General features: G+C 46.1%; 2 protein-coding genes across 3 annotated transcripts in view; one reads left to right on the forward strand and one right to left on the reverse strand.

The window, feature by feature from the left end:
- Window positions 1-185: 185 nt before the first annotated feature.
- LOC135805612 (DNA-binding protein RFX2-like) lies at window positions 186-17070 on the reverse strand. Of its 2 annotated transcripts, none has more exons than XM_065319678.1 (18): window positions 16758-17070; window positions 15915-16260; window positions 13249-13627; window positions 12112-12293; window positions 11767-11865; window positions 11171-11412; window positions 9207-9265; window positions 7746-7867; window positions 6553-6707; window positions 5746-5843; window positions 5447-5512; window positions 4997-5080; window positions 4467-4550; window positions 3811-3935; window positions 3445-3598; window positions 1533-1608; window positions 1131-1257; window positions 186-860 (listed from the first exon to the last, which is right to left on the reverse strand). In XM_065319678.1, exons 2-17 carry the CDS (start codon window positions 16187-16189, stop codon window positions 1160-1162), a joined length of 2298 nt encoding a protein of 765 aa, XP_065175750.1. In that variant the 5' UTR covers window positions 16190-16260; window positions 16758-17070; the 3' UTR covers window positions 186-860; window positions 1131-1159. The 2 variants fall into 2 exon arrangements, with proteins under 2 accessions (XP_065175750.1, XP_065175749.1); XM_065319677.1 differs by having other exon boundaries at window positions 11171-11415.
- Window positions 17071-17481: 411 nt separating this feature from the next.
- The window catches only part of LOC135805616 (protein mono-ADP-ribosyltransferase PARP3-like), a 28116-nt gene continuing 20097 nt past the window's right edge, over window positions 17482-25500 (forward strand). The window contains exons 1-4 of the mRNA XM_065319682.1: window positions 17482-18259; window positions 21549-21728; window positions 22650-22800; window positions 24323-24381. Coding sequence (XP_065175754.1) covers window positions 17750-18259; window positions 21549-21728; window positions 22650-22800; window positions 24323-24381 — 900 coding nt within the window. The 5' untranslated portion in view covers window positions 17482-17749. The remainder of the gene's footprint in view (window positions 18260-21548; window positions 21729-22649; window positions 22801-24322; window positions 24382-25500) is intronic.

The following is a 25500-nucleotide window of genomic DNA, read 5'->3' on the forward strand; positions in this document are numbered from 1 at the left end:
CCCCCCCCCATTACATCCAAAGCAGGGAGAGGTTAATAAAAATAATGACAATTGTGTACTACGCCCTGATGGCTTGCTACCTGACTGTCAGCAATACCACTGCCAGGGTGTACATGTATGACGATGACAGCATGTCGCAAGGCTAAGGGCGGAGCCTGGATACACTGCATGGAAACAGCAGGGAGTACTCCTTGGAAACAGTGTCACTGACAGGAAGCGCGCTGAAGTTCGCATAGAATGACAGCAGACAAGTGGAGAAGAACAGACAAGGACAAGGAATGGTTGAGAACTCGAAAACGGGGAAAACAAAGATAAATCCACCCGAGACGGAAGACGAAAGGGTACATTCAAGCCCAAAAACGTTACAATGGAGAGTGCAGATGTACTTCATGCACACATGCAATTTATAACTGTACATCAAAGCAGCCATGATAACAAAGGAACCAATAAGCAGCATAGCATGAGTACTAAGCACTGAGTACTGTACTCAGTGAACAGACCTAAAATATCTGTCTAGATCAAAGGGTAAAGAATAGCAATAGTATAGATGGGACACACAAAACAGATGCAAACTACTTTCTTAAAAAACAAAACGAGTAATGTTAGCGTGACGTGTTTCATGTACAAACAAACAAAAAACCGGGATGCATCGCTGTGCAGAGCCCATTGATCATTTCATGTCAAGTTCTCATGACGCCTATGGCATTTTTTTAATATTCTGTGTTATATCGGACATGACACAGAGCTGTGTGCCAACATAGACGCATACAGCTGTGTGAACACACCGTGTGCGTGCAACCGTTGCGTTGCTGAGCATGCTTTTTTTTCCTTCAGTTTTCTTTCTTCCGATTACCAAGCAGCTGAAGCGAACAACAAAGCAAAGGGAACAGAAGAAAAATAGTGAGCACCAGGAACGAAACAATCATCTGAGATGTATAGCAAATTGACACGGCCTGAAGATGATGCAGTACCGAACAAGCAGGCTGTTACTAAGTTTAATAGAGGCAATCAAATCTCACACAGCCAACATACCGGCATAATGAATGTAGGTATACTTTTGGCAGCGTGGTACATGTCCTTAACCCGTAACCCCCCGCACAAAGACAATATTCCGCCAGAATCCCACTCACCATGACAGAAGGGAGAAGTAGCGTTAGGTTCATGTGACCAGCGGAACAATTACGTGTTCCTGTGTGGCGGCTGTTGTTGTCGCTGTTACTACTGATGCTGTACTGATACCTGTGCTTCCGGCATTCACTGAAGAACAAATCCACACACAAAAAACGAGCACGTCACAAAGCGTAGAGTGATGCGTTGAACCAGGAGGGAAAGCATACCAAGTCCATGCATGCTGCTAATGCAACAACTTTGCTGTCAGTCTTGCCTGTACATGCTACGCCAGACATTCTGTAACCAAAACGGTTCTAAATAGTGGAATCGAAAGCTGGTGCTGCCACTTCTAACTGTTGCAAACTCTCAAAAATCACCAAGTCATCTAGAGATGAGAACTCCAGGTGATCATTGCAACTTACACTCAGCCATTGTGTCATCAGCGTTGAAACTGCCGTCCTCTGCTTGTGAAGAATATGTCCGTCCAAGCTGAACAAACTGCAAAGTCAACACATACAGACAGAGCAATTCCTGATTCAAGTCCACAACAGCACAATTGCGGGGCGGGAAATAGAGTACTGTAAAATCCCGCCAGAGTGCTGTCTTATGCACCCCTTCCTGAGTTCTTGTCAGGACAGTGACCACAACTGTATCATCGTAGGATCCTATAATGCCACACTGCACTGCAGACGAGCGCTCGACTCGGCTGAAAATGTACGCAACAGTTCACACCCTTTTGACCTTTGGTCGGTGCATGAGATGCACGTCCAGCATTCTGCGTGACCCGTCTTTTTGTTAACACCGAGGATCGACATGGACCAATAGTGAACTGATTTTTTTTGCTTGCCACTTGCTGCTCTAACTATCAACTGGACAAATCGAGGAAGTAAGCTTTCTATCGACAATAATAGCTCTTTCGCAATTTCCTTTGGGTGCTCACGACATTTTCATTTTGCCTTTTGTTTGGTCATGGCACTGACCAGTCACTGTTGAATTCAAGTATCAGTGCAACTAGTGTTAGGCTGGTACAATGCCAATGGGAAGAGTACAAGACTGACAGCGAAACAACTTGATTTGGCTCCCAAACGAGTGACCGAGCAGTTAGGGATAGAGAAACAGTTGAGGAAGGCGAAGGGAGAAGGCCGTAGGAATAGGAAGATTTACGCGCACTGCAGGACGAATGTGGGGAACAAGGATTCGCAATTGGAGGCTCTGCGGCTGTTGGGTCTAGCTGCGTGAATCTGCACGATTTCAAGGCAAATTTGTACATGGTTCCGAAGACCCAAAAAGCGGAACAGTAAGAATCCCGCCAGAGTGTCCCTACGTCCGTGACTCTTCCAGTAGGTCCAGGAGGGGAAAGGCGGATGGGCGAGTCCTACTTCCCGCATTCAGTACTACATGAACAAGCACTCACCCTACGACCGACAAAGTGGAGCGTACAGAAGTCATGCACATCAGGCATTCAGCAGGCCGCAAGCAGGGGTTTCAGTTCGGATAGGACTTCCATCATCCAAGCAAGCAGCTTCAAACAATCTATTCAACATCATTTTTTCTGATTGTAATGGCCACAAGGGAATCTCTTTCATTTAGCTTCTGCTGTGAACTAGTAGCAGTGGTGAAGCATCCTGGAGCTTCGAAGATTCATAGGAAGTGGTTTTTAGAGCAGACCCGCTCTTTCCAATTCACTCTGCAACAACAACATCGAACTCGTTTATAGGTTTGCATACCTGATGAGGGCAACGTGCCAACACGTAATAATTGATTGATAAACAAGTTCGATATCGTTGCAGAGTGAAGCCCGCAGGAATCGTCCCTCACGGATACGCAGTGCTTTTCCAACGGAGGAACGAAGCCTTGGAGTTTCGACGGCAGCAGCTGGAAAATGAGAGTGATCCGAACGCGATTCTCGTCTGTCAGGCAGGCAGAGATTTAGCCTTTTTCTGCAGAAAGAAATTTCAGCTACTCTCGCCCCATTTATAGATGATGGCAAATATACTGATTTGGCCCAGCCGCTAAACTGTCTGTTGGGTTGAAAAAACATCAGTTGACTTTTTGAAGCCAAACACCTTGTGAAGATTTTGCCTTGGCAGAAGCAGTGCTGAAAGGAGATCGAGTACTAGTATACTGAACGCTCATTTATTCGTTCAACAAGAGCAAGCGAACGAATCCAAGTTAATTGACTGCATAGACTGTAATCGCTTCACGTCCAATAATCTTTTGGGCATGTATTCCGCGCGTGCTTTAAAATAAACCAAGTGTAATCGTCGTGAAGAAAGTCCATCGGTTGCAAGCCATGTGAACTTCTCGTCAGAAATCGTTTCTAGAGCTGCTTACCTCGCTCAGGATAGAGATTGGAACCTTGTTGAGGGCCTTGGATACACGATGTTCCACAATGTAGAACATATACTCGTCGTACAGCAGACGAATCAGGTGGAACGAGCCAAAACTCGCAGCACTGCGCAGGGTCAGGTCTCTGATAACCATAGAGCTGCAAAACAAAATGAAACCAACCAAGAAAAGGTTTTTGACACCTCACACCCACACCCACACAAGGACCTCACTAACAACAAAAAATGCAGATCGACAGGACAAAGCAGAGGCTGGGCACTACCGGTACCAAAAGACAATACACAGGCCGCGGGCAAACATGGATGGAAGCGGGGCCAGCTGTGAGAGAAATATCAATAACACATCAGTTACCTGTAGAACGACCACTTCAGCAGGAATTGACGTGCAACCTTTACATAATCCGCAGAGTTTATCACTGGCTGGAGCAGTTCATCTACCAGCTTCTCCATCCAGGTCGCCCAGTCCTCAAGATATTGCTAGAGAGCAACAAAAGACACAGGAAATGAAACACATCGTCACTAGTCGTGGTAGTGATTAAACCCCACGGAAAGGAAGCCAACATAAAAAAGATGTCCAGAAACGCTGGCTTCATACGGAAACAGAATGATTCACAAAATCCAACGGGCAGAAACACAGCAAAAACATAACATTCTGTTTTTTTATTCACTGTCAGTGTGCAACATCCAGGGGCTATTGAAAAACCCAGCAAAGAATCTACCATGTAGAAACACTGTAATGTCCTTCAGGCTTCAATGTTCTTCCCACCCATTCCCACACTGCAACCAGGTGGTATCAGACGGTCCGATAGTAGAGAAAAAACAATAAACATACACCCTTGAGTTTGCATGAGGATCGAGATTGAAGAGAAATCTCGAGAAAGGAACTGGTCTCTCCTTTCATTTTCTTGGCAGCCTCCAATAGTCGGAGAGAAACAAGGCGTCGAGACATTACTGATAATGTGCCTGATGCACTTCATTGCGAAGAAAATACAATCCACTTGTACATACCTGTGTTTGCAAAGAGGTCTTGAATTCATTCTGAATACGCTGCAGTGTTTCCTCCTGACACTGACAAACCCATGTCGCTTGCTCCTGCACTCAAACACAACGCAAACACATCATTTTTACTACTAGTGAATACTCACCGGTTTGAGGGAAAGATGCATCAATTTTTCTACAAATTTACTGCCATTTCGCCAGGCGTGTCTTTACCACCATATTATTGAACCAATTGAACCAATAAAAATAAATAAATAATACAACAGATGCATGTCTGCATTCGTCTGCCAGCTTGCAGACTTCATCTATCCAGGTAGCAGTTACACAATCTTGATCCACCAACATCGTATCAAACAGAATTCCTCCTACGTTCGTGTTATACATGAGTTGTACGTGGAGCATTGAAAGTGAATGCGAGAATGAGAGAGAGAAGTGCAGAAGTGCAGAATCAGTAGGAAAAGTTTGATCTGGGAATCAGAGTCAATTCTAAAAGAAAAGAATAGTGACAACATTCAAGAGCAGAAACCACCATTTCCCACCTGTATGCTTTGAAAGTCCACCTTGATTAGATCATTCAACATCTGCGCTATCTGACTTGAGTTCTGTAGCACAGCCCGAGCCGCCTGGAGCACACAGAAGGAAACAAAATCCATGGAAGATTATATGGTTGGAGCGCTAATCGACAGGAACACGTCATTTGAGCACGAAAATTCCATTGGCTCCTGGGCGCTTATCCCGGAGAGGTTTGGCAGTATAGCACTTTGAAGAAATTTTCAAAAGAAAGCACTTACACTATGATGATGACCTTGCGTGGTCTCTTGCACAATATACATTTCAACCACAAAAGACATGTTCTTCAATTGATAACCACAGCTGGTCCCTAAAGCCTCCTACTCGAAGAAATATAAAAAAAACCAGCACGATGTACAAGTGGTGGCATAGTATTAACAACGCCATACAGACTCAAGAATCGCAGCACATGAACTAACCTGAGCCAGATGATTGAGTGATGTGTAGCGGCGGAGCGTTTGTGATAGGGCACTGACCGCAGTCATCTGAAACGGAGAACGGTAATTGCCCACACCAGCAGAAGTTTCACTCACAAAACACATCGTCACAAAACCCTGTGCGCACGGGGACCCCTGCACTATGCTTCAAGCGCCTTAAGCTGCGTTTATCGGAAGTTATTGTGGGTGTGACTTAGGTAAATGTATACAATGCACATAGAGTGAGCCTAATGTTAGAACAGGTGCCACCATAGGCACGTGCAGCGGTGCAACGGACTCACCTTAACCTCTGCCATTGCTTCCGGGACATCTGCCATTGCACCACCTAGCCACGTCTCTAGGTTCTTGGACAAGTTACGAATGATCTGTGTTAGCTGACCTGTATACAGACACAGAGACGGCGGTTAGACAGCAGTTGATGTGCGCACTGAGGCAGTCACTATTGCTGTGATAGTGATATGGAGATATATAATGTGCAGAGCTGGTCAAACCCTGTGGACACACTGGAACAAGTTATTTGTTGATGTGCAAGCAGGCAGGCACTGTTACTGCAATAGTGCTCAACGCACAAGGTACAGATCAGGCTTCACACGGTGGTGCCTGGTGAACATCGCACTCTGCCATGAAACTCAAAGTAACAACTCATAGCTTGTTCCATTTTGTCCGCGGTGTTTGAGGTTGGTGTAATAATGTTTCTTAGGCTGTGTTTACATGAGAAATTTCAACCCGGGTCGAGTTCAGCCCGGGTTGAAAGTCTGTACGACAAACAAAAGAGGTGAGCGTTTACATGAAGACAGTTGACCCGGGTCAAATACTGATATGCCGCCAAAAGTCCACTTCTACAGTCCTGTATGGTCACGTGAATCCGTTCGCGCGAAATTTGCATCTGCAGTGCTGTTCAAATCTGGCGCGAAATACGCACAGAAGTACGTTTGTACGATTTTCTTGACCCGGGGCGAAATTTCAACCCGGGTCAAGCGCAATGCGTCATGTAAACGCGCCATTCATTTTGTGCATATGGCGGGTTGAAATCTGACCCGGGTCGAAGTCAACCCGGGTTGAAACGCCTCATGTAAACACAGCCTTACTTGGAATCGGCCGCAGCACCTGCGGTACAAGGAGTTCAACAAGGCATTGGTAGATCAAGTTGTCGCAATTCTGAACAAAAGACTGAACGCAAGGACACTGGCAAAGAGACATCAGAATCGGGCCGGGCAGACGGTGGGAGTCATCCCCTGTATCCCTGTGAAGGCAAAACAAGACGGGCAAAATAGAGTCGTGAATCAGAAAACGGCTGTACGTGGGTCACTGAGTATCACGTGGTACACACACGTAAAGTACACATGGATTACGTGGGAGACTAAACCTCCCAAATAAGGGGTCATCGCAAAAGTTTTTGTCATCTCGAAACGAACATCGTACTCGGACCCATCCCCACTCTCCAAAAGGAACGCAGCTTGCTATGCTGGACGATGAAAATCGCAGGCATGCCCAGTGCCGGTCAACTTGCGATTTTTCAGGGACGACAAAAAAACTTTGCGATGACCCCTAACAGGCTTCAAAATAATACCAGAATGACACTACACAGAGGAAAGCAAAGCAGCTGCATGGCATCGCGCAGGCCTTCAACTCAACTGCAAAACAGCCACAGTGGAATACTGCAAGAGCTTTATATACATAATTATAAATAACCAGGAGTCCATGGGCTCTTGATATAACCAAGAGTAGATAAACAAGAGTGTGCAACTCCGGATCTCTCCTGCACAATCTGAAGACACGGATACCCCCACCCACGGCGGAATTTTTTGTTGACGTCACCTTTTCTCAGAGAAATGCGCATTTTGCCGCAGAGCAGTGTGAGAGCACGTGCTGGGCACCGACCTTGTAGTGTAAACCCCGGCCAAGTGCACGAGCGAAAAACTTTCCAAAGGACTCGCAGCGCGTGCGTCGTCGAAAAGATTACGTCAACGAAAAATTCCCGCCGTGGACCAACCCATCCGCGAGTTGCACACTCTTGTTTATCTACTCTTGATACAACGAAGTGCAAAATCTAACGAGTTAACGAGGAGAAACCTACATGTATCACTAGAATAGAAAACATTACACGGAAATCGATACTTGTGCTGTTGCTAGTGAGCGCTGAGAATGAGTGAGAATCGTTACCTTTGGTACACGTAAACCGGTCAATTTTAGGAAATCGTTATATTTGCGGCTCGTTAGAATAATGGCGTTTACAGCAATGGCTTTTACAGTAATCCGGCACCACCCAACAATAGCTTACATTGCAGTATCTGTTGACGCTGCTGCTCCATTGACTGAGCTGCCATCCGAATGTGACCAGAACTGCTTCCACAGCTGCTCTAATAAGTGAAACTGGAAGTTGCGTATTACATTGACCAGCTCCTGAACAAGAAGAAATGACACGCAGACAGAGGACATGAAAATGCAATCAGAAAGATGCCAGTGATGTACTGTAAAACCGGAAAGTTTAACGACCAAAAGGTTTAACGTTCTTGTAATTTTGGCATGATAACGTGCAGGAAGTTTAACGATGGCTACCTGGCCACCCATCCGTGCATGTGCATCTTTACACAGACATCTCAAACCGGGTTCGCGATAAAGTTTCTTCAAATAACGAAAACAATTGGTCGTTAAAACGTTAGACTTTCCGGTTTTACAGTACTCATTGGTGTACTATGTAGAACATGCACATGCTGCAATGTGTGAGAAGCGAAATTAGTGAGCTGCCAGGCGTGTATCGCCTTTTCTGATGAGCTAACGTTAATTTCAAGAAGAACCAAAAGATGCATGCAGCATAGCCGTCATAAGTACTGCTTCGTACTTTGCATTACTGGGAAACACAGTACGGCAAGGATTGTAATGACAAGCCACATTATACAGCACTATGTTATTCACTACCATGCCTACGCCTCACACACTGACATGGGATGACACTTTAGTCTACTGGATTAGCGACCAAGCACAGGAGCTAAAGATAGAGCTTTTTCAAGGACGCCTTTCCCGCCGCCCCGGTGATCACCCCGAGATTGTGGTGAACAGGTCGCATGCCAAAATGCATTGAAAAGTATACAAACTGTGACAGGTTCGTCTCCACCAGCGCTTGGAGTGATTCTGAAGCTTGTTCTTTTTTGCGCAAGCCATGGAAGGGCTTCCTGGCAACTGCTCTGACTCAACACGAGCGTTGGACCGTCAAGTGGAGCGCCATTCTACTGCTTCTTTCACCTCCACACATCCATTCCCATACAAAGTGAACGTGAACTGGGCTTCGCCTGTTCACCAGCGATTCAAAATTTTCTCGCACGTGACCCCAAAAAGTGATCGTTGGTACAACCTTGAAAAAGCTCTAGATCACTACAGTACGAATGTTCAAATTGAAGGAGTGTACACAGGGTACGCTGTAAACAGGGTTCGTACTACATTCCGGGCATACTATTAGTACTAGTACTAGTATTCAACACATCGACAGGTGTGTGTGTGTGTGTGGGGGGGGGGGGGGGGGTGAAGGTACTCTGGAAAACATGACAAGAGGAAAGAAGCCTAAACGAAAAGCGGGTTTGTCAACTGAGAACCGCTCTATTTAGTTACTACTCACTGCATGCAATGTGCTGAGTTACTTGAACATGAGTTTATCGATATGAAATTGACGTGTCGGGGCAGATGGGAAATCTGAAGGTGGACTGAAGACTGCTAGCATTGGCAGGGACCACCCCACCCACCTTACCTCGCAATGCTCTTTATAGAGAACAGCAAATTCCGCAAGATGGTCTTGGGTCAAACCATCTGCAATCACAACATAGAAAGACCATGTATGATGTGCTTGATGTAGATGGATGAACACAGTTGTGTCCTGTTCAGATAGTCCGACAACAGATCGGTTGAGAAAGATGGTCAGTCATGAGTACTGGTACAGGTCTGCTCTCGATATAACAACTCTCACTTGTACATAAACCTCGTTAGTACATAAAAAAATCAAATCCCGCGCCGAAACAGCATCACTCCCATACAAAATTTGTTCTACACAACATAATCCTACATAACATAAACAGTCGGGGAGATGTCCTATCTAGGACATCGCACTCTGAATGAGTCTGATTGGTTACCTGTCCCAGAGTTGTCATGGAAGCGTCGGTCGCGCACACGCGATGAAAAGAAGTGCTGCGTGAGCATTTCTGAATGTATGTGGAGGATGCACGATCGTAATGGCGATGGATTTCTTTCCGAATTGGTCAAGTTTGAGGGAACAGGCGGAGAATATCAGACATCGGCGGGGATTGAGGTAGTGTATATTCGATTCGCCATCGAATACCCGACCGAATGGCCGTTTTCGTTTGGGGATTTCATGTGGGGTTTCTCGTAGCCACGCGGCGCTTCTTCGGAAACGATTGCTTCTAATTATTTGAATGTTTTGCCTTTGGAATGTTTCTTCACGCCCCGTGCGTTCATTTCGCCCCAAGCCTGGCCATGCAGAGGAGGAAGACGAGGCAGCAGGCGCTAGGCCCGTAAATCACTACCTGGAAGATATTATTTGGCCAAAGCTTGCTGTTGGCGTTTTTGATTTCTTGGATACGACAGCTCTTGGCTAAAACTGGACCTTGGACGGTCTTTCTTGGATATCAACCCAGGACGTGGTGGTCATGAACGTATCGCCATTGCTTTCAGCCAGATCCTTCTGCTGCCTGAAACCAGTGGCGAAAGTAAAAACTTTATCGCAGCAGCAGCTACTGCTCTGCTGAAAGTGCGAACACAAATTAATTGCTTCGCCAACCCTCTTGTGCACTTGCAATTTTCAATGCGACCGAACGATTCGCTTGCCAGTTCCTTTGTCCAGGCGTACTCCACATCGAGGAAAATAAAATTCGTGAAGGCAAGAGGCAAGATACGAATCTCGACTCGCTTGAGGCAAGCCGCCAGGAGAACGACAACTAATAATTACTTTTGAGACGAAAGGCCTTCGTTGCGTTTGTTTTGAGTGAGACATGTTCATCTTCCTCGGCCGCGACACAAAGTTTTGAGTCACGTGTCACGATTACTATGGGAACAGCATAGTATGTATGCTGGGGCATGCTGGGTTCCGTGATGTCCTATCTAGGACATCTCCAGGACTGATAAACCTCGACATAACACACGCTACGGCGGTCCCCGACGTGCACACTCTCGATACAACATAAATTCACGTGCACGGTATGATCAAGCGGTAGCTGTAGCTAGGCAGTTTAGTCCTACATAACGTAAACCTCGGCATAACGCACCCTACGGCGCAGTCCCCGACGTGTACACTCTCGATACAACGTAGATTCACGTGCGCGGTACAATCAAGCTGTAGTCGTAGCTAGCCAGTTTAGTCCTATGTGCATATATTCTGCGGCATTGATGGTATCTGATGCCAATGGTGGTACAGTGTATATGTTTGCACGGTTGAACCCGCCTTGTAATACCCTTCATTTTGAGGTGCATCTTGTATTTTACACACGGTTTTCTACATAACATAACTCTCGATATAACATAATGTTTGCGTGGTCCCAGAGATTACGTTATATAGAGAGTAGACCTGTAATGTGAATCCGCTCCAACATGAGCTTTACTCTCAACGCAATGTGCATGTATTGTTGGAAATGGAAATGGCAGAGGAACTTGATCTTCCAATGCAGTATGCTAACATTAGGCAGGGGCGCAGGGCAAACCAACCTGGCAAGGAATCCGTATCCAACGAGAGCTCAGGCAGCGTGGGTAGCGTGAGGGACAGTGCTAGGAATTGTTGGAATTGTTCTTGCTGTTGCTCTGTCGGCTGTATCATTGGGACAACGGGATGCGGCTCATGGCGCAACGGGTTAAGCTTGCCCGTACTTGACGGAGTAGCTATGACAGACGGGGTCGCAAAGGACTGCGATATAAAGCCATCGTCCTTGGATGGAGTACGATATCGAGTGCTACTAAAGCAGTCAAAACGCACAAATAAACAGCCGGGCACACACACACACACATGCACGCGCGCGCGCGAGCACACACACACACACACAAGCAGTACCGCAATGTGCACAGTGTTGCCGTATCTGTACATCAGAGTAATGTACATTTACCCAGCTAAAACACGTGGAACATGACCACCACCACCACCACCACCACCACCACCATCATCCACACCACCATAGCAATCATCGCCGCAACCACTGAAAATATTATTATGTTACTACATAGTCGACATGGTTTGCAGTGCTGACACATCAGTACGACACATCAGTAAGACACACACACACATACACACACACACACACACAACATACCTGCGCTGACTCTGCTGGTTATAATCCTCTAGAGGAAGATCCGCCAGCGATGACGTTGGCTTTATTCGAATGCCATAGTAATGGTATTTTGAATTGCCCCTGAACACAAAGAACACAAGTGCAAACAAAACCCTTGATCCGGTGCCTGCCTGCCTGCATGCATTGCTTACACACAGATGTTAAGTGGAAATACCTTTAGTTAAACCTCGGAGGTCCTTGCACAAGTAATCATCGGGAGGCTTGCATACTTCTAATTGAAATGAAGATGGAACGTAAACTTTATGGAGACTAGAAAACGTTTCGTTCAACCCTTGCATAGGACTATGGATCAAGAGCAAGTCTTACCGAGTTCCAAGACGCCTGGTACGTAAGCCTAGAAAGACAGAGCGAATGAGTTTACCGAAGCTCGCCGCATTCACAGCATCCACTTTACTGCTGGAGCAATGGCGTAGGTAGAAGTGATACAGAGTGCTGCGCGGTAAGCTGATCCCATCTGCTGTTTCAAAGTTTTCGATTAGCCATTGGACCTACACAGCAACAAGGGAAAAATGTAACCAATGGGAACAGGAATCACGATTCAAGATTCTAGCAAAGTTACCTGTACAAGTAGTAGTAGAAACACCTTTTAATAGTAGATACTACGCAGAATTTGAGTAACCCATGTGTGTGGTTCCCTATCACTTCTCTTTAACCTTTTGAGCACGACGCTACCTGAATGCCGCCCCACGGCAACACCTGCAAAAGTATCGTTTTTCCTATGAAAGTAGTAGCTGTTCAAGGATCGACAACTTTACCTTCCCTTGGACGAATTCCACGATCTTGAGCTTCCTGCAAAGGGCTTGAGCCAGTTGAGGCGAGGAACAAAAATAGTTCCAAGCTCAGCTCGGAGCGACACCCAAAGCCCATGATACAGTCTGGCAAACTTCACGCACGCGCTCGACGACCAAGGCCAGTTTTTTTAGGACTCCCAAGATCCGCTACCATCATTTGAATCTAGTTTCCATGGCAGCAGGTAGCGCAAGAATGATCGAAAATGGAAAAATACACGTTCTGCAGAGTACGCCAAAAATTTTCGATTTGAATTTTCCGTGTCGAGTTGCATATCTCAACAACCCGGGGTCGTATCGCTTCAGCGATTGTTTCTATCGCACGCTGAGAGTTTTCTCTTGCAGAGACATGTTTCGGTCATGAGTTACGATAGTTTGAACTCACGCGGTTCATGCAAATCACGTTTGTACGATCACGACGTAATAGTACGCCATGCGTGCTCAAAAGGTTTAAAAAAGATGAAAATAACTTTATAATAAGCCATGTGGCTATGTCTTCCAAGCTGGAATGGCAAGTTAGATCAGTGTAGTATTCACTATCGAGTCAACAAGTGCTAGCGCTAGAATTGACAATGACACGTTCATAAAAAATAATAATAAAAACGACACACACACACAGGACAAACTAGTCCATTACAAATCCCACAGCACTGACCGTTGCTGGACATGCACGTGCTGTGACTATTTGCGCATTGGTGATGGCGATGTTGGACATTGTGGCATGGCCGTGCTGCTCCGCCGTCGTTGTGGCCATCACGTCCGTGCTGGCAGCTGCTAGTGACACGGTCACAGGCGCAATACTGCTGGGAATGCCAGCGTGAGTGGACATCTGTCCCGCTGCAGACGTGGCAGCAGCTTCGCCGACTGCGGTGGTCGTGACCGCAACTGGCACAATCCGCTGGCTATCCTCGTTGGGAAGAGCTACAGTAGTGGATGCGATTTCATCTGTAGACTGTGCAGTAGACTGAGGGTCAAACATGTTTGCTGAGAAATTATTCTCAGAAGAATACACAAATGTTGATCCGTCCGTTGCCCTGCAAAAGTCAAGAGATATAAACCAAAATACAAATACAGACAGAGTCATAATAGGTCACTATGGAAGCAGATACTGGGGCACAGCTTTCCATTATCCCTGGGAGGATCTGGTTACAATCTTGGGCTACAACCAAGTCGAACCCTTCTGGTGCAAGATATAACACCCCAAACCCTGGGTGGACTTAGAAATGATCCCACTTATGGGCTCACCACACCACAGTAAGTGAGGACAAGGTACAGAAAAAGGATTGACGCCATCAAGGTATCAGTTTAGGGATCCAACTTCATTACCCTCTGGCCACAGTGAAGTCACTACTTGATGCTATTGTGGGTGGCTAAGTCAGAGTGATCTGATAACAGCTTCACTAGACCCATTGATTACACAAGAGTACACAAGAGTACACACACACACACACACACACACACAATACAATATGCCCATCCGGAGATGATCGCAGGTCCCGAAGGGATCAACAGTGTTCAAGTCACGAGCAGAAGCGATCGTGGCGAGTCAAGTCCTGGCGACGGCGACAGCGCTTTCCACAAGTGCAAACGAAGTCTAAGGTGACGGGCTCAGTAGGAGGAATGGTGCTGCATGCTGTTCTCCACTCTTTGCGATCCTGGGCGAGGTCGTACCAATCCACTACCTGGCAGTCTTTCATGTCGGACACATTGTCTCGCTACCGCGGCCCATGGCGTGGCCGGGTCTTGTTCAGTTCCCCGAAGAGGATACACTTTGGCTTTCGGGAGTCATCCATTCGAGCAACCTGGCCTGACCAGCGGAGTCGACGCATTTTCAGTGCCAGGGGCACATCTCCAACACACACACACCTCAGACCTGCCCATCGCGGAAGCGATGATAGCGAACAGCAATGTTAGACATAGCAACTTGTGCTGAGATTACACCATTGCAAGCTTGCAAGGCTGATGAATTGACCGCCGCTAATTTTTAGCCTGGTATCCACCACACAGCTGATTGAAGTGGCTTTTTCTGGCCAGCGAATCCCTATTTTCATCTTTTTTTCTTTTTTTTACACACATGCCACACCACATACTCCGTCATACACTGGCTGTTGGCAACCACCCAGGAGAATGAAAGAAGAGGTAGGAGAATGAGAAAGAGAAGACGTGTGCGACCATAATTGATTTCCACACACACACACACACACACACAAGATGGGATTGCTCGTCTTCATTGAACCAAGTGAGTTGAACCAACGGATAAAGAGGGGTTTCTGCAACTCACTTTGTTGCGAAATTTCCGCCAGGAAAATATCAGCGGAAAGTTTCAGCCATTCCACCATTTTCATGGTAACTGCTCTTGAGTTCTGGGAAGGAACTGGTGGAATTGTGTTCAGTCTCAGTGATAGAGCTACACGTATCTCCCACGTGGACACAGTACATGTATGCCAAGTCGAATTCTGTATGAATGGGCAAATACTGGATCTTGTACAGAACAAACTCTAATTTTTTCCACTGAGCCTGCTATGGTGCTTGGGAATCCTACATACAGTGAAACCTCGTTAAGAAGAACACTGATAAGACAAACTTTCGCTTTAGAAGAACTAGTGTTCATAGCTCTGTTGGATAAATCACTGTGTATTCACTGGGTATAAAATATGGATAAGAAGAACTCCCGTTATTACGAACAAATACCATCCGTCCCTTGGAGTTCGTCCTAAAGAGGTTTGACTGTACTTGGCACAAGAATGTTAGTAACACCCATTTCTCAAATGATACGATATGCAGTGATTTCTACAGTATGACTTTGGGCACAGGAAAGTCACGAATACCATTGATTGTGCATAGAGTCTGTCCACAAACTGTTTATGCACCAGGGATGAATTTATCCTGTATCGAATCGCAGTTTGCGATGCAAAATCGATCTACTGCTACTCGATAGTCACCGTGATTCGCAGAAAATTGCAATACATACAGGCTATCCATGCCTAGCCTGCGCTGTCAAGTAAAGTGCAGAGTGTGCAGTGTATGTGGTGCAGGTACTCTCAATCTGGGTGCACATGTACATGTATGCTTCAGTCGTTTTTCTGCAAATGGGCTTTCAGGCATCACTCTCAAGAAGGACAATGTGGTAAATACTCAACCTTCAAAGAAAAATGCTAATCAAAATCAAACACTGCTACACAATTGTGATTTCGTATAGCAGAAACTGCTATGCAAAAATATGACAGTAAATTCATCCCTGTGCACTCTTTGTAGCTCCTCCAGGAATATGTACAATTGTAATAGATTGACAGAACACAACATATTATGGACAGTACGTACAATTGTTGAGGGTAAATCGTGACTTCTGCTTGATCCACTCCATCCATGGCAGACGTAGCTACAGCAGTCTGTACCACTTCTTCACCAGTACCATCTCCCGCAACATTAGCAGCAACACTGACAGCAGGTTCAGATGCACCAGAAGCAGGGTCAATGTTGATAATCACCACAGTTTTGTCGTCCATTGCGAAATCGGCCGACTGCTGCTGCTGCTCTCCAGAAATCAGCCCTGCACCGCTTTCCGCAGTTGCAGTAGGGCTAGCATCGGTGTCCATCTCCCGCAGCAATGCAGGTGACAGGCGAGCCTCACGCCGTTCAGGGACGATAGGCTTACTGCAATGCAAGGCTGCACAACAAATCACAAAACATCATTCGAATCAAGTAGGTTATCTGAAGCATGACACGTGCGAGCACAGGCAGTCAGACAGTTAGCTACAGCGAAGGACACGGGCACTTGTTTTTTTTGCAGCATTTTCTCTGAGCCTGGAGATCGAGGATAGGACCTGCATCCTCAAAGTAACAGAAATCGTTGTAAATCTTCTCTGTGCATGTGGCCCCTGCAGAAGGAAAGCAGAGCTGCAGAGAATCATTACGACTTCAGCGTCATAACGCCAAGCCATAGCAACGAACGACACAAGCATTTACATTGCTGCACCACGCATGCATGATTCCGTAAGACAACGAAGTCAAAGACAAGGAAGTCAAATTTTGCTATCAACTTATTTCGCAAATCCTAAGCACAACTACAAAGACATCATGCATGGGCCTGCATGACACAATCGATAGTTCGTCTTCGGTGAAACAAGAAGGAGAGAACAGCAACGAAAGACCTTCGGGACTCACCAGTAACCCTGCCAACAAGGATCCTCACCACCTGCACTCGTGTTGTCGTCGCCTTGGTGCACGTCACCAAGGTGAGTTACCAGGATCCAAGATTGGCAAGAAAGGGATCAGAGCTCAGACTTATTTTTTTATCTTTCACCTATGAAACCAAGCCACAAGCACTATCGCCAAAGAATGTCCGAATCGAAAACAAATCACTTCACTCGCCGAGGGCAGCATGGAGTGGAGAAGGCTTGAATATTCAGGTTGCCGTCTCTAGCTCTGTTCAATGCATTGCTGTGAAATCATTTTTCTCTCCCGCCGGCTGTGCACGTACATTGTGTGTGTGTGGACGTGTAGACCGGTCTGCTAGACTACGTGTACGTGTATGATGTCTTCAAAACTCATGCTCAAAGCTTCAAAATGACGAAGTAAACATGGTAAAGGCAAGGAAGAAAAAATGGCGCGGATCCAGATCAAGTGAAAAATGATTATTATTATTTTTTTTCAGAAAGCGAATCAATGACGTCTTTGATCAAGCTAACAACGGCTACGTCATTCGGTGTAGCTCTAGCTACAACTGTAGATGCATAGAGCCGGGGGTTATGTACATGTAGTTTTTTATTTAGAGGTGTGGCAACACAGTGCATGGCGCGTGCCGCGTGGCGCCTTGGCGGCCGAGCATTCAAACAACAAACTCCAACACGGCCAAACAAGACGAAGCTTGCCTTTGCTGGACAGGACTTGTCCGAATAGACCTAACTATTACTCACGAGCTTGATGGATTAGGTACTTGCTTCTGAGTCTTTCGTGACTCCTACCTGTCCAAAATCTTGGCGGGCTCATGTCGTACTGGTAGTTAGTTTGACGTGATCAGTAAAATATAAAGCAGATGCCGATTATAAAAGAGCTAAACACGTGGTTCGCGGCCCACTTTGCTTCTGTGCATCGCTTCGGCTTCTCCTCTCCGCCCATCTAGATTGATTGTCTTCCTCGGCTCCCCACCAACAGCCATGCCGAAGAGAAAGGCCGCAGCGCAGGCATCTGCCGAGCCAGAAACTCCCGATTATGCGAAAATGACCTTGCCCCAATTAAAACAGGCTCTCGCTGAGAAAAAACTGCCCGTGTCCGGAAAAAAAGCTGAGTTGGTCTCTCGGCTTGAGGGTGCTGCATCGAGCGCAGCTGCTACTGACACCAGCGCGCCACCAGCGAAGAAGGCCAAGAAGGAACCCAAGAAGAAGGCGGTGAAAGCTGAACCTGAAGCCAAGCCCGAAAGTGCTGCCAGCAAAGCCGTTGCTTCACTGAAATCTGTAACGGATGGTGCAGCGAAAAAGAAGAAGAAGCGCAGTCCGAAAGTGGACCCGCAAGTCTTTGGCAGCTGGGAAGTTGTCGATGACTTCGCTTGTATGCTTAACCAGACGAACATCGGCCACAACAATAATAAGTACTACGTCATCCAACTTCTGAAGAGTACCGGCGGTTTTGTTGTCCGGTACAATGTCTTCACGCGCTGGGGAAGAGTGGTAAGAGCGATATGTTGATTTGTGCGCAGGCATTACTGCTGCCTGGTCTAATTATGGAAGCAAGGGATTCCGGGACCGTTCGTATATATCGAACAAATTTCCGAACGGAATTTGGTAACCCCTCGTATGCTCCCCAGTGGCATATCGTAAAATCCCGTGTTAACGCCCACCCAGTATAAAGCCCACTACCCGTGTGTACGCCCAAGGCCAGGTGCCCAGTGTCAACACTCTTGTCCCGTTTTCTAGCCCACTTCCGTGTTAACGCCCATGGGCAAAAGCACAGGTCCACAGTGCAGTGCATGCACAGTTCCACATGTACGGTACTGTAGTATAACTTAAGGTACAGTACACTGTGCTAACCTTGTACGTACATACGGCAGTACGGCTTGATGTAAAATCAGTCTGGCTTCACTTACTGCAAATCAACAAATTTTGGCCGATTTCGAAATGAAACTTTTGGCCGTGATCAAACTTTGGCCAATTGGCGTTCAATCAAGCATCTTATGCCTCTATGACAAACTTTGACCTGCGATTTACTTTGGCCGGTTGGTACCAAATGGCGAAACCAGCGAAATTAAATCGCCAGCGAAATTTTACAGTACATGTATCTGAAATAACGCTCGGACGACATTAGCGCCCAGGCCCAAATTGACGCCCATGTTCTGGACCTTCACTAACGTTTTCTGTAGTGTATGTACCAGACATGTATTCATCTAATTGCAAGCACTATTGATCCACCCTAAAACCACAACCGCTTAGGCATGAACTCTCTATAGCAATTCATTGTACTGCCACCCAACACCCAACGCATCCCGCACCCGGGATACAACTCCTATATCCTCTAGCACAATCATACCTCAACGCTTCTTATTGCTTTGCAACCGTAGAATAAACTTGTATGTAAACTCTACGTGTGAACCCACAGTCTCTTGGTTAGAGACACAACATTTTCGGCTTTTCGCCCAGAGCCTTATCACGGGCATGTACGGTAGTTGGTCCACCTTTGAGGGGGGAGGGGCAATCGAAATAATATTCTTGAAGCACTCCATACATACAGTAGTAGACGGTTTCAACGCCATTTGTATTTGAAAAATTGCACGTACAGGTACGCAGTAAAACAGTGGAACAGGGCTACAAGTTGGTTGCAACCGTTTGAGTTTCATGCTCATTACAGTACAATCATCAGGCAACATAAAGCTGCTGTTGGCCACTGGCATGACATGAAAAATGTGGAGGTGTGTGGTACGATGCTTTGGGTATTGGTTTGGTTGTGAGTATTATGTGTTGCACTGAAATTGTAAGCAGTGTGAAAAAACTGCACAACCATACAGCTACAGCTAGCTAGAAGTGCAAGTGGACGTTGCATACTATCACTCGATCCTGGCTTCAAAATAACACTGAACTCCGATCACTGGGGCTGTTTGCAATTCAACCACGGTTTCCTGCGCTCTTGACACGAAGTGACCTTGCGATCAGCTTTTCCTGGATTTCTCCAAGGCGTTCGACAGGGTCAGTCACAACTTGATCGTAGAGTCGGTTTCCGGTTGGTGCTCATACGTGTTGTAATATATTCTGTTTCTCCCCTGTGGGTTTTACCTGGTGGTATTAAAGAGGTTCCACACTACGTAAAGTTGAGCAACTTTACGTTAGTGGGCGGAAAAAACCCGTGAATTCGCGAGTTTGCACTCCACTTACGGAAAGTTGTCTACGTAAAGTACGTAGACCGGGCTCTGATAACGTACCTGGTCCGTAAGTGGATTGGGGTACAAATTTATGACTCTCTCCCCAGGTCGATCTGGTCGTACACTGCCGCGTTGGGAGTTGCCAAGGGCAGCTACGTGATTTCAAAACTCCGTATGGCGGAACACAGATGCGCATGCAGTTTACGTAAGACTTATCCGTAGATCGACTACGTTTTTTTACTAACGCAATTACGTTATGCGGAACCTCTCTATTCTTGAGTAGTGTTTCTGCTAAGTCTTTTCCCTTGTCCCTTTTCACTCCCCTTGAATCTCACCCACCCTTCCAGGAAACTCCCTTGATAAGGATCCATTTACTTTTGGAGAATCCTTCAAATAAAGTCTGAATGAAATTTGGCCCAGGCATGCAACATGATTGTGCACGGGCGAAAATAATCAAACGACTTTTTTTGGATGGGGTCCGGGTGGGGTGTAGATCTACACGTGTTTTGTATAGGATAAATGCAGAGGCTGAGATTTTATAGGGAACTAGCAGCACCCGGCCAGCGTTGCCTGGCCGAACGTGGCATGCGGGTGAAGCAAGTACATGAACAGCACACGTGCTCAGCACGTGGTGGTGGCTACACGATTCGCACGCTTCGCGTGCTCAGTGCTTCTGCGGCCGCTAGCTACACTGTTCGCACGCTTCGCGTGCTCAGGGCAGCGCTGCTCCGCAGCGCTTCTGCGTAACACACAGACAACCACACGTCACAGGTGCCTCTTCTTTATAGTATATATAAAACCCGTTATTTCGTTTTTAGGCCACCTAGAATTAATTCGTTGTTTCGGGTCACTTCACTCTTCCGTATACCAGGGTCGTACGGTCGGGTTTATTTATTTATTTATTTTTTATTTTGGTAACGGCCATGTGCATACATGTACAATTGTGCATATCGAATAGCTTCTGTCCATCAAGCCAGTCGATCAAATCTGACTGTAGACGATCCAGTGCAGCCATTGTCCCATCAGATCCAGGTCCCCTCCAGGACAAGATCTTGGCCTCGCTGGCAAACGAGTCTGACGAGCAGCTCTCACCTTGAAAACTTCTGCCAATGAGCGACGCGGTGGCGGAGCTGATACTGTTTCAGGACCGATTACCGATCGGAGATAGAAGACAACGTCGTCACCAAGCGCTGCATCCTGTCTTTTGGCTGCTTCTGAGGTCGATGTCGGGACTGCTATTCTTAGGGTTGCGTGTGTACATAGTCTAGTAATGTACATGTACATTTGCATGCACTATAAAAAAAAACATTTTGCGGTCGGGTGAAAAAAGATGGTCGGTCGGGTGACCCGAAACAACGAATTAATTCTGGGTGGCCTGATAACTTGTTTTATTCCCGAGGCATTTATCCTATGTAAGTCTATCTCTCATTCAAACTGGCACTCGAACACCTTCCATTGGACCGTCTTCCTCCATTTGATTCTTTTTTGATGTTGCATATTTTGGGTACAAGACTGTTGCAACAAGGTTCAGCATCTATCTGCAGCACAGTGGCTGCGTATCCTTTCACTTTCTTGGATCTGGTTTTGGATGGCGTGCTACTCTGCAGGGTGAGCGTGGCGACCAGAAGTATCTTGGCCCATTCAGCGGACTGGACGATGCTGAGAAGGAGTTTTGCAAGAAGTTTAGCTCCAAGACCAGCAACCAATGGAAGAACCGGGAGAAGTTTGTCCCCAAGGCTGGAAAGTACACCATGCTGGAGATGGAGGAAGACAGCGATGACGACCAGGTACTTACCAGGAGCGTAGCTGGTCCCCCTTTTAGGGGGGGGGGGGGGGGGGTACACGGTCGCATGTGTGTAGGAAGGCTGATGTATGTCATTCATGGTCATTATGTGCACTTGCATGCTGAACTTAGGTCGAACCACCCTCCCCCTGCACCTGTTCCCCATGCGGGCTACACGCCTGCATACTTTGAATATGATGACATGCCGGGGGTGTAGGACACGTTACAGTCACAATGGCGTATGGTATAGACCGTGCCACGTTTTGCTCAGGTACCCTGTGAATCTATACAATTTTATGATTGTTGGCTCTAAAGTTCGAAACATTTCAGCCTTTGGGGGAGCCTACATTGGAATTGCTGTGACTCAGAGTTTCACTCGCAAGCGATCTTCACACAGCACCTGATATACGAGAGAGCTGCCAGCTCAATGCCCTCGCCATGATCATTCTTTAGTAGAATCTGTACCTACAACCAGTATCGGTCATCCTGCGCGTTGATAAAACCGATAGAAGTGCCATGGCAAAATGAGTGCCGGGTTCATAGATACACACTTGATTGCTTTGTCGCGTGGTGAATGCGTAGCAGACCAGAAAGGTTTTGACTCCTGACATACGCGTCTTCGCAGTTTACATTTCATGACTGTTGTGTGAGTCGGACTGACCCTACCACATCCATAGGAACTCCACCACTCTTAAGGATCAATGTGCATATGGAGCTCCTAAACAGTGTGTGTGAGTTGATCAGACTCACCCAAGTCGAACACGGTGCAAAGCAAACACATGACCATCCTTAGGCAGAAACGCGGTCCATGCGATTGTTCTCGTTTCTGTACACTTTCAACAATGTTCGAAAACTCCCTAGTATTTAATTTTATTTATTGAAATGTCTGTCGCTGTGTTGTTCTACTACTGCTGCTTGTGCTCAGGCTGGCCGTCTCGCCTCCATGGATCAGACAGACGGTCCGATTGCAACAAAGAAGACCGCAGCATGCAAGCTTGACGATTCCACGCAGAAACTGATCAAATTCATCTTTGACGAGGACATGTTCAAAGAAGCCATGAAGGGTCTAGAAATTGGTAAGACTTTCTAAGAGCAGGGTCTTGTTTTTGGTCGTGTCTGCAAACCGTCCATGCTAACTGATGGCGCGTGGTGGTGGGAGTCTTCTGTGCATCTATTGTAAGTCCGTATTTGGATATTCACAGTGTATGTACACTATGATTATCTTATTGAGGGTCAAATGTGTACACTCACTGGCATTATCCAAATATGGACTTACAACATAACTCCCCTCCCAATTTCTGTCATGTCCCTATGTCAACATGAGAAATAGAATAGAGGAAATTAGAGCTTGCATGCTTCGAGGATAAACCGATGAAGTACAAAATTAATAGTCTCGGATGGAGAGCCAATGATTAATGTACTGTAAAAGCCATATACCTGTATAACGAAGTGCTAACTCTAACGAGTTAACGAGGAGAAATCTGTCGTTAAAATAGAAATCGTTATACAGAAATCGATACGTATACCAGTATACTGTCCTATTGAGCGCTGAGAATGAGTGAGAATCGTTACCTTTGGTACACGTAAACCAGTCAATTTCGGGAAATCGTTATATATGCGCCTCGTTAGAATAATGGCTATTACAGTATAGGAAAGGAAAGGACAAAGGCTCACCTGATCCCACTCCCGGGCCTGGGCATGAATAGCACATAGCTGCGCCGATCAACTACCTTGGCAGCAAATGTGGACGGTAAGAGGCCTGATGTTGAGCCAAACCAAAGACTACATCGGCAAGAAGTCACAGTTCCTGCTCGTACAGCATCATAGACGGAGTGTAACCAGTTGAGCGGTGAACAGAAGACCGGTAAATAAGTGAAACCTGCGGAAGGATGATATCCTATGTTGAATGGTTACTTTGCACACTTGACCGCGCGAGATGGATGGCACTTTGGTTTACCCTTTCCACTGGGTCCATTGCCATGAGGACGATGGGGCATTGTCTGTGTCTTCTTGATAGACAATAGCCGGCAATGGCAATGCTGACACGCTCAAATGGAAAGCCAGTTGTCATATTAACTAGCTTTGCCATGCCGGATGCTACCTTGTTTGACGAGCATTCGCGTACGAGGCAGTAACAGACAAAGTGCCGGGCCGCTTGTGTCATGCCTAACCAGAAAAGCCGACTTTTGCATTTGACCAACGTCTTGTTTACTCTGCAATGTTCCATTCTGATTGAATGAGTGTACTGATAGTTTAGAAGTGAATTGTTGCACTGACAACACATGCTTGTCAGAGTCACCTTGAGTCGAGTGAGCAGAGTACACACTTCCCTGCTGTCTTTTCACTTCACCATAGTTACCCTAAAACATGGGTTTTTTGTAGGATTGAAGTAAAGATATGAATGCACTCGGTGAGTGGATTGGGTTTGCTCAAAGCTGTTGAAGGCTGCAAGAAGTGGACTATGATATGTGGTGAAGTCACTTGGTATGCTCTGGCGATCCTTTCTGTTCTTCAATTCTGATCATTTCTCCTAGGAGGCAAACATTTGATTTGATGTGATGTGATGGCATTGCTTTCTTTGCGTTCCGTTGCGTGCAGATACGAAAAAGCTACCTCTTGGCAAGCTGAGCAAGACTCAGGTTCTGCATGGATTTGAGGTGAAGCATACTAGTGCTCGGCTTCTTGAGCATGTTTGCTGTCTTGTATGCTTTGAGAGGCAGTGCTATTTTCTGCTGTGTCTTAGCCTCTGTTGTAGTTCATGAGTATGTGCTTGTGGGGGGGGGGGCTGCAATAGTATTAGTAATACATGTACTGTCGTCAATCAACATAAAAGGATCATCTTACTGGTTGCATGCATTCTCAACTCTAAAGGGACACACCATAAACTTTCCATGAGATTGCATTCTTCTAAACCTTTGTCCTTTCTCGAAGACAAACTTAATAATCCATGAGAGTACTTCAAGAGCAACCTTCAAAACTAACTTACAGAAAAAAAGGACCACGCATGTCTAAAAGGGAGCAGGCTGCGCCCAAAAAAGGATAAAATCGCAAAGGTTGCGATTTACATAATAAATCTAGCATAACATCCTGGAATCAAAGGATACTACGGATAAACTAGCGCTGATATCAAAATTTCACAGAAACTATCTAGAGTCATCTAAATACTACTCTCGCATGTTCGCGACACTCCCGCAAATAGGCAAGAAAGATAATGAGTGAAACAAAAAACAATAATATAATTTCAGGGAGAGCATTATTTCAAAGTCATTCCTGTTCTACTGTCGTCAACACAACAGCAATATCTATGTTATGACACATGCCATGTATGTCCACAGAAGTTTAGTACATGTACAACCAATAGGGGGACAGAGGAAGTGTTTTTACTCAGAGTTTCACGCACTAAGCGATCATCAGAAACTCTGAGTAAACACTCGGTATTGAGCACTCTCTTGGACAGCCTCTCTGTTTTAGAAGTTTAGTACAACCTATGAATACATGTAGAACAGCAACAATATAATTATTGATTCTTGCATTCTCAGCCAAGCAGGAGATTCATCGACAAATCAGAAATGCAAGTCAAGTATTACATGTATGTATGTGGTGAATAGTGAATATTATTACAGTGGGAATGATAGCGTACTGTCCACTATAGCCACAGCAGGACGAGATGCCGTCGGTACTGAACTGATCACAACACAATCCAGCTGCATGCTTTCAACTCAATTTAATACTACCTTCTTACTCATTCATACACTGCCATCTTGAATATGCTGTTG

Source organism: Sycon ciliatum, chromosome 1 (genome assembly GCF_964019385.1).
Source record: "Sycon ciliatum chromosome 1, ocSycCili1.1, whole genome shotgun sequence".
Taxonomy (NCBI): Eukaryota; Metazoa; Porifera; class Calcarea; order Leucosolenida; family Sycettidae; genus Sycon; species Sycon ciliatum.

What these genes read in the sequence shown, in the direction of transcription:
- LOC135805612 (XM_065319677.1), bottom strand. Translation starts at nt 16,189, where the DNA reads ATGGACACCGATGCTAGCCCTACTGCAACTGCGGAAAGCGGTGCAGGG. An exon ending in GGTGCTGCGGCCGATTCCAA is followed by an intron (nt 5,844 to 6,552) that starts GTAAGGCTGTGT and finishes GTCTGTATACAG; the next exon opens with GTCAGCTAACACAGATCATT. An exon ending in TGATGACACAATGGCTGAGT is followed by an intron (nt 1,258 to 1,532) that starts GTAAGTTGCAAT and finishes TTTGTTCTTCAG; the next exon opens with TGAATGCCGGAAGCACAGGT.